Consider the following 9,261-nt stretch of genomic DNA (forward strand, 5'->3'; position numbering starts at 1 on the left):
AAGTGCTGGGATTACAGGCTTGAGCCACCGCGCCTGGCCTGTTTTTTTCTTTTGAGATCTCACTCTTGCCAGGCTGGAGTGTGGTGGCGCAATGTCAGCTCACTGCAACCTCCGCTTCCTGGGTTCAAGCAATTCTGTATTAGCCTCCCAGGTAGCTGGGATAAGAGGCATGTGTCACTACGCCCAGCTGATTTTTTGTATTTTTAGTAGAGACAGCATTTCATTATGTTGACCAGAATGGTCTCGGTCCCTTGACCTCATGATCCACCCACGTCGGCCTCCCAAAGTGCTGGGATTACAGGCGTGAGTGCCCAGCCAAAGATACAGTTTATGTAGTATTCATTTATTTTTTAAAAGTTTTAGGCTGGGCGCAATGGCTCACACCTGTAATCCCAGCACTTTTGGAGGCTGAGGCGGGTGGATCACCTGAGGTCAGGAGTTCTAGAACAGCCTGGCCAACATGGTGAAACTATCAATCTACTAAAAATACGAAAGAATTAGCTGGGTGTGGTGGTGCGCACCTGTAGTCCCAGCTACTTGGGAGGTTGAGGCAGGAGAATTGAACCTGGGTGGCAGAGGTTGCAGTGAGCCGAGATTGCGCCACTGCACTCCAGCATGGGTGACAGAGCGAGACTCCATCTCAGTAAAAAATGAATATTTATTTATTCATTTATTTTGTAGAGGTAGGATCTTGCTGTGTCGCCCAAGCTGGTCTCAAACTCCTGACCTCAGGTGATCTACCTGCCTTGGCCTCCCAAAGTGCTGGGATTACAGGCATGAGCCATCGTGTCAGCCTGATTCTTTTTCTTTAATGTCCCCTTCATTCAGGTTTCTGATTCTTGAAATGGTAATCTTTGGGTCTATATTAAATTGTGTCTTCACAATAGGAAGACAGTGCAAATAGAGGAAATAGAATTTATAATAAGGATTTTTTGAATCTTTAAGATAAGAGCCTACTACCTAAATTTTTAAAAATTTGGACCAGATGCCATGGCTCACACCGGTAATCCCAGCACTTTGGGAGGCCAGGGCAGGTGGATCACCAGGTCAGGAGTTCAAGACCACCCTGCCAACATGGTGAAAGCCCATCTCTACTAAAACTACAAAAATTAGCCAGGCATGGTGGCAGACACCTGTAATCCCAACTACTTTAGAGGCTGAGTCAGGAGAATCGTTTCAACCCAGGAGGCAGAGGTTGCAGTGAGCCGAGATTGTGCCGTTGCACTCTGGCCTGGGCGACAAGAGCATAAAATTTACTGGCCAGGCATGGTGGCTCACACCTATAATCCCAGCATTTTGGGAGGTCAGGGCAAGTGGATTGTTTGAGCCCAGAAGTTCAAGACGAGCCTGGGCAACATGGTGAAACTCCGTCTATACAAAAAATACAAAAATTAGCCAGGTACGGTGGCATGAGTCTGTAGTCTCCGCTACTCGGGAGGCTGAGGTTGGAGGATCGCTTAAGCTCAGGAGGTTAAGGGCGAGGCTGCAGTAACCTGTGATCACACCACTGTATTCCAGTCTAAGTGACAGTGAGACACTGTCTCAAAAATATATAAGTAGAGCCACACACGGTGGCTCACACCTGTAATCCCAGCACTTTGGGAGTCGGAGGCAGGTGGATCGCCTGAAGTCAGGGGTTCCAGACCAGCCTGACCAACATGGGGAAATCCCATCTCTACTAAAATTACAAAAAAAATTAACCAGGCATAGTAGCATGCGACTGTAGTCCCAGCTACTAAGGAAGCTGAGACAGGAGAATTGCTTGAACCAGGGAGGCAGACGTTGCAGTGAGCTGAAATTTCGACACGCCACTGCACTCCAGCCTGGGCGACAGGGGGAGACCCTGTCTCAAATAAATAAGTAAGTAAGTAAACTGAGCGTGGTGGCTCACACCAGTAATCCCAGCACTTTGGGAGGCAAGGGGGCCAGACCACCTGAGGTCAGGAGTTCAAGACCAGCCTGGCTAACATGGTGAAACCCTGTCTCTACTAAAAATACAAAAATTTTCGGGCTGGGTGGCTCATGCCTGTAATCCTAGCTACTTGGGAGGCTAAGACAGGAGAATTCCTTGAACCTAGGAGGAGGAGGCTCTAGGATCCAAGATCACACCACTGCATTCCACCCTGGGTGATAGAGGGAGACCTTCTCTCAAAAATAAATAAGTAGGCTGGTCCAAGTGCAGTGATGTTTACAACTAATTGATCACAACCAGTTACAGATTTATCTGTTCCTTCTCCACTCCCACTGCTTCACTTGACTAGCCTTAAAATAAATAAATAAATTAAATAAATAAATAAAATAAGTAAATACATTAAGGAATTGGTGCTTCTGCTTAGGATCAGGAGTTGAGGCTGCAGTGAACCCTGATTACACCAGTGCACTCTGGCCTGGGCAACAGGGTGAGACTCTGTCTTTTAAAAAAAAAAACTGCCATGTTAATTGTTTTTAAGTACACAGTTGAGTAGTGCTAACAATGGTTAAATTTAAGCAAACAGAGCAACAAAAGAAAAAAAGATTGGTTAAATTATTGTGTGTCCTGTCTCCAGAATTCTTTTTCTTTTTTTCTTTTTTTTTTTTTTTTTTTTTTTGAGAGGGTGTTTTGCTTTTTTTTCCCAGGGTGGGGGGCAATGGCGCGATCTCGGCTCACCACAACCTCCGCCTCCTGGGTTCAGGCAATTCTCCTGCCTCAGCCTCCTGAGTAGCTGGGATTACAAGCACGTGCCACCATGCCCAGCTAATTTTTTGTAGTTTTAGTAGAGACGGGGTTTCACCATGTTGACCAGGATGGTCTCGATCTCTTGACCTCGTGATCCACCTGCCTCGGCCTCCCAAAGTGCTGGGATTACAGGCTTGAGCCACCGCGCCCGGCCTCCAGAATTCTTTTTCTCTGACAGAACTGAAACTATACAGATTAAACAACTTCACAATCCCATCCCCCACCTTTAGCCTCCCCCTGCCCCAGCCCTTAGTAGTCACCATTCTACTTTCTTTCTCTGAATTTGACTACTCTAGGTACATTAATGGCAGCATACAATATTTGTCCTTTTGTTTCTGGCTTATTTCACTTAGAATAATGTCTATATTATTCTGAAATATGTCTGGCATGTGATAGCATGTGTCAAAATTTCCTTTTTAAGGCAAAAATAATAATTCACTACACACACACACACGCACACACACAAGCCAAACATTTTGTTGGTCTGTTCATCCATCCATGGAAACTTAAGTTGCTTCTATCTTTTGGCTATTGTGAATAATATTGTTATAAACATGCTTATATGAATACCTACTCCAATTCCTACTTTCAGTTCTTTTGGGTGTATACCCATAAATGGAATCACTGGATTTTATATATGTTTTCGATAAGAGTTTTCACCATTTATATTCCCACAAACAGTGCACAAGAGTTCCATTTCTCTACAACCTAGTTAACAATTACTATATTTTTTATAGTAACCATCCTAATGGATATGAAGTGATAGCCCATTGTGGTTTCGATTTGCATTTTCCTAATGATTAGTGGTGCTGAGCATCTTTTCATATGTTTATTGACACTTTATATATCTTCTTTGGAGAAGTGTCTGCTCATGTCCCTTGTCGATTTTTTAGCCAGGTTTTTTGTTGTTACTGAATTGTAGGAGTTCTTTATATTCTATGAATATTAAGCCCTCACCAGATAAATGATTTACAGATATTTTCTCCTGTTCTGTGAGTTGCATTTTCACTGTATTGATTGTGTCCTTTGCAACACAGAAGGTTTTTTGTTTCAAGTAGCGGGGTCTTGCTATGTTGCCCAAGCTATCCTCTAACTCTTGGGCTCAAGTGATCCTCCTACCTCAGCCTCCCAAGTGGGTGGGACTGCAGGTGTATGCCACCACACCAGCTTCACATTAGTATTGATTGATTGATTGATCATGTCTCGCTCTCTTGCCCAGGCTGAACAGTGCAGTGGCGTGATCTTGCCTTACTGCAGGCTCTGCCTCCTGGATTCAAGCAATTCTCCTGCCTCAGCCCCCCGAGTAGCTGGGATTACAAACATGCACCAACACACCTGGCTAATTTTGTGTTTTTAGAAGAGGTGGTGTTTCACCATGTTGGCCAGGCTGGTCTTGAACTCCTGACCTCAGGTGATCCACTTCAGCCTCCCAAAGTATAGGGATTACAGGGGTGAGCCCCACCACACCTGGCTAGGAGTTTTTAACTTTGATAAAGTTGTCATACATTTTCCCCCCTTATTTTTTATTTGGTTTCCTGTGCTCTCAATGTCATATCCAAGGAATAATTACCAAATTCAGTGTCCTCAAGTTTTCTCCATGTTTTTCCTTTCTGGCTCGTAATGTTTGATCCATTTTGAGGTTTTGTTTTTCTTGAGACGGAGTTTTGCTCTTACTGCCCAGGCTGGAGTACCATGGTGCAATCTCGGCTCACCACAACCTCCACTTCCCAGGTTCAAGTGATTCTCCTGCCTCGGCCTCCCGAGTAGCTGGGATTACAGGCATGCACCACCATGCCCAGCTAATTTTTTGTATTTTCAGTAGAGATTGGGTTCTCCATGTTGGTCAGGCTAGTCTTGATCTCCTGACCTGAGATAATCCACCCGCCTCAGCCTCACAAAGTGCTGGGATTACAGGCGTAAGCCACCAAGCCCAGCCTTGAGTTAACTGTTACATAGGATATAATAAGGTAAGGGTCCAACTTCATTAATTTGAGAGATTATACTTCCATACTCGAGGAAAAAGAAAAAAAAAACGAGATTATCAGTTTTTAAGAAAAGTGTTAATTGCCTTGTTGAGATATATGTAAAACTACCTATGGGATAGGCATGTAATACTATGTGATAGTATGAGGGACTTGCAAGATTTATAAGATTAAGATGCTTTTATTTTACATGCCTTTATGTTTTTATTTCAAATTAAAATAAATATTGTGAGTTTAATAATTGCCTTAGTATTAAATACTTTCTTTGAGTGGAAACTTTTCTTTGCTATTCAGGTAAATTTCCTTTAAAATAAATAATTTTATTACAAATTATATAAGATCTTGTTTCAAGTGACACCATGGATTTTAAAATTAGGTTGTTTAGAAAGTCCATTGGGAAATTAAGTAGCACATTTAAGTGTTGTATATTTCATTGTTTATATGTTGTCTTTTTGATCTTTGTTATTTTTGGTGGTTTAGGTCAGCTTTATGCTGAGAACATCTAGGTAGCTTTTGATGCGTATGTGCCTTTAAAAGTTCTCTTTGAAATTACCCAAATTATCAAATGAAATTAGAGAAAGCATTTTCTTTGCTATTGTGAGAATAGTAAGGCAGGCCAGCAGGGTGGCTCACACCTGTAATCCCAGCACTTTGGGAGGCGGAGGCGGGAGGATCACCTGAGGTCAGGAGTTAGATACCAGCCTGACCAACATGGTAAAACCCTGTCTCTACTAAAAAAAATACAAAAAAAAGCTGGGCCTGATGGCGCGCACTGTAATCCCAGTCATCTGGGAGGCTGAGGCAGGAGAATTGCTTGAACCTGGGAGGCAGAGGTTGCAGTGAGCCGAGATTGCACCCCTGCACTCTAGCCTGGGGGACAGAGCGCAACTCTATCTCAAACAAAAAAAAAAGAAGACGTTCCCAAGGGATGCTACTGCTGCTGGATCCATGAACAACACTGTGAGCTCATTGCCTTAAGACGTCCATTGCTGGTTGTTGGTAGTAACTTTTTGGCTAGGGGTGGAGGTGTGGAAGACAAGAGTCTGGCTCAGTCCCCCAGGTAGAGTGCAGTGGCACCATCTGGTGTTCACGTACCATGTTCAAGCGATTCCTGCCTCAGGCCCCTCAAGTAACTGGGATTACAGGAATGTGCCACCACATCTGGCTAATTTTTATATTTTTAGCAGAGACAGGGTTTCACCATGTTGCCCAGGCTGGTCTCAAACTCCTGACCTCAAGTGATCTGCCCTCCTCGACCTTCCAAAGTGCTGGGATTTCAGGCATGAGCCACTGCACCCAGTCTAAATTAACTTTTATTATAGTCATCTAGGGAAGTACTATTTATGCACCAAACTTGGGAAAAGTGAGAAAACAATCACTAATTTTCTCTATTCTATAGTTCAAATCAGGAAACAAGTTGAAAAAGGATGATTTAGAGTAATCGACCAGTTGTGGTGTCTCACTCCTATGATCCCAGCACTTTCAAGGGCTGAGGTGGGAGTATTGATTGAGCTCAGGAGTTGGAGACCAGCCTGGGCAACATGGTAAAACCCTGTCTCTACAAGTCACCACACCCAACTATTTTTTTACTAGTGAAACTTTTTTTTTTTTTTTTGAGACGGCATCTCACTCTGTCGCCTAGGCTAGAGTGTAGTGGTGCAACCTCAGCTTACTGCAGTCTTTCCTCCTGGGGTCAAGCGATTCTCCTGCCTCAACCTCCCAACTAGCTGGGGTTTCACCATGTTGGCCAGACTGGTCTTGAACTCCTGACCTCAGATGATGTGCTCGCCTCGGCCTCCCAAAGTGCTGGGATTACATAGACGTGAGCCACTGCACCCAGCCAGTAAAACAACTTTTTAACAGAAATGCCAAGAATTCTTGCTAGATAGGTAGATAATATTTTTTGGATAAATATTAGCTTTACGAAGATATTTTCTTTATAAATACATTTAGAAGCATAAATTAAGCCATGTAGTTTAAGCAGAAAAACCTGCCTTATTTCAGAATGTTGTGGAATAATTTCTTGTTTTCTTGAAAATATATTTGCCTCGGCCGGGCGCGGTGGCTCAAGCTTGTAATCCCAGCACTTTGGGAGGCCGAGGCGGGTGGATCACGAGGTCAAGAGATCGAGACCATCCTGGTCAACATGGTGAAACCCTGTCTCTACTAAAACTACAAAAAATTAGCTGGGCATGGTGGCGCATGCCTGTAGTCCCAGCTACTCAGGAGGCTGAGGCAGGAGAATTGCCTGAACCCGGGAGGTGGAGGTTGCGGTGAGCTGAGATCGCGCCATTGCACTCCAGCCTGGGTAACAAGAGTGAAACTCCGTCTCAAAAAAAAAAAAGAAAATATATTTGCCTCATAGTATTTGTTTTTAGAGTGCCATTGAAAGTAAGTCTCACAGGCTATTAGCACTAATTTTTTATCACTTTATGTTTAGAGAAATGGATAGATAATTAGTGGATAAAATTAACAAGAAGGATCTTGGCAACAATAAGAAAAAAACAACAAGACAGTTCAGGATGAGATTATTTGAGTTGTCTTAAGAAATAGAAAAGCCGGCCGAGTGTGGTGGCTCACACCTGTAATCCCTGAACTTTGGGAGGCCAAGGTGGGCGGATCACCTGAGAAGTTTGACACCAGCCTAGGCAACATAGCAAAACCCTGTCTTTACCAAAAAAAAAAAAAAAAAAAAAAAAAAAAGGCTGAGTGTGGCAGTGTGTGCCTCAAGTCCCAGCTACCCTGGAGGCTAAGGCAGGAGAATGCATGAGTTTGCAGTGAGACAAGATGGTGTCACTCCACTCCAGCCTGAGTGACAAAGCGAGAGCCTGTCTTTAAAAAAAAAAAGGAAATAGCAAATTGTTAAGGAAGAAAATATATAATTGGCAGATACATAATTATAAATTTCTATGATTTGACTATATAAGATAATGATCTAAGTAACTTTTAGCTCTACTAGTTTTTTTTTTTTTGAGACGGAGTTTCGCTCTTGTTACCCAGGCTGGAGTGCAATGGCGCGATCTCGGCTCACCACAACCTCTGCCTCCTGGGCTCAGGCAATTCTGCCTCAACCTCCTGAGTAGCTAGGATTACAGGCACGTGCCACCATGCCCAGCTAATTTTTTGTATTTTTAGTAGAGACGGGGTTTCACCATGTTGACCAGGATGGTCTCGATCTCTTGACCTCGTGATCCACCCGCCTCGGCCTCCCAAAGTGCTGGGATTACAGGCTTGAGCCACCGCGCCTGGCCTCTACTAGTTCTTTATTAAGAAAATGCTTTTGCCTGCAGAGCTTTCTTAATTGGGATATTTTTATATTTTGGATTTTAGGGCAGCTGCAATGACTCTCCGCACGGTACTATTGTCATTGCAAGCGCTATTGGCAGCTGCAGAACCAGATGATCCACAGGATGCCGTAGTAGCAAATCAGGTAAGATGGCCGCTTTTGAAAGACTTTGTTACGTATGAGTCTGTAACCATTTTAGTGGTTTTGCAATGTTAACACATGAGCATACTCTCTTGAAACTAAATTTTGAAATGGTTTTCTTCCTTGTAGTAGGATTATTTTGTCAGATGTAATAGTGAAAACTTAATAGAATGTTTAATTGAATATATAGATGCTATTTTCGTGACATGAATATTTTTAAACACATAAAGTCAAAAGAATTACACAGTGAACACTCATATTCCTACCATGTAGATTCTATGATTAATGCTCATATATGTATCCATTTATCCTTCCATTCATTGATGATCCCTCACTGGTAATAATGTTAATCACCTCCTATCATGGCACTGATGTGGCATGGCAGAGTTGCCGATAACCTTGTAATTGTTGAATGGAATAAATATTTTTCATTTCGCTTTCCAGCTACAGTGGCTGAGTTTAATAGTTACAACAGAGACTGGACTGAAGTTATTAGTATCTGACCCTTTAAGAAACAGTTTGCCAGCCAGGTGCGGTGGCTCATGCCTGTAATCCCAGCACTCTGGGAACCTGAGGTAGGCAGATCACTTGAGGTCAGGAGTTGCAGACCAGCCTGGCCAATGTGGTGAAACCCTGTCTCTACTAAAAACACAAAAATTAGTCGAGTGTGGTGGCACACACCTGTAGTTCCAGCTACCTGGGAGGCTGAGGTGGGAGAATCACTTGAACCTGGGAGGCAGAGGTTGCAGCAAGCAGAGATTGTGCCATTGCACTCCAGCCAGAGTGACAGAGTGAAACCCTGTCTCAAAAAAAAAATGGCCGGGTGCGGTGGCTCAAGCCTGTAATCCCAGCACTTTGGGAGGCCGAGGCGGGTGGATCACGAGGTCAAGAGATCGAGACCATCCTGGTCGACATGGTGAAACCCCGTCTCTACTAAAAAAATACAAAAAATTAGCTGGGCATGGTGGCACGTGCCTGTAATCCCAGCTACTCAGGAGGCTGAGGCAGGAGAATTGCCTGAACCCAGGAGGCGGAGGTTGTGGTGAGCCGAGATCGCGCCATTGCACTCCAGCCTGGGTAACAAGAGCGAAACTCCGTCTCAAAAAAAAAAAAAAAAAAAAAAGTTTGTCTATACA

The 9,261-nt window shown here is 43.6% G+C and overlaps 1 protein-coding gene across 3 annotated transcripts in view; it reads left to right on the forward strand.

Annotated features, from left to right (window-relative positions):
* UBE2K (ubiquitin conjugating enzyme E2 K) overlaps window positions 1-9,261 on the forward strand; it is a 72,447-nt gene that overhangs the window by 55,848 nt on the left and 7,338 nt on the right. For all 3 annotated transcript variants that reach the window (XM_032273985.1, XM_032273986.1, XM_032273987.1), the window contains one exon: window positions 8,029-8,128. In XM_032273985.1, coding sequence (XP_032129876.1) covers window positions 8,029-8,128 — 100 coding nt within the window. The remainder of the gene's footprint in view (window positions 1-8,028; window positions 8,129-9,261) is intronic.

This window comes from Sapajus apella, unplaced genomic scaffold, assembly GCF_009761245.1.
Source record: "Sapajus apella isolate SASKATOON/1434 unplaced genomic scaffold, GSC_monkey_1.0 scaffold5, whole genome shotgun sequence".
In the NCBI taxonomy this organism is placed as follows: Eukaryota; Metazoa; Chordata; class Mammalia; order Primates; family Cebidae; genus Sapajus; species Sapajus apella.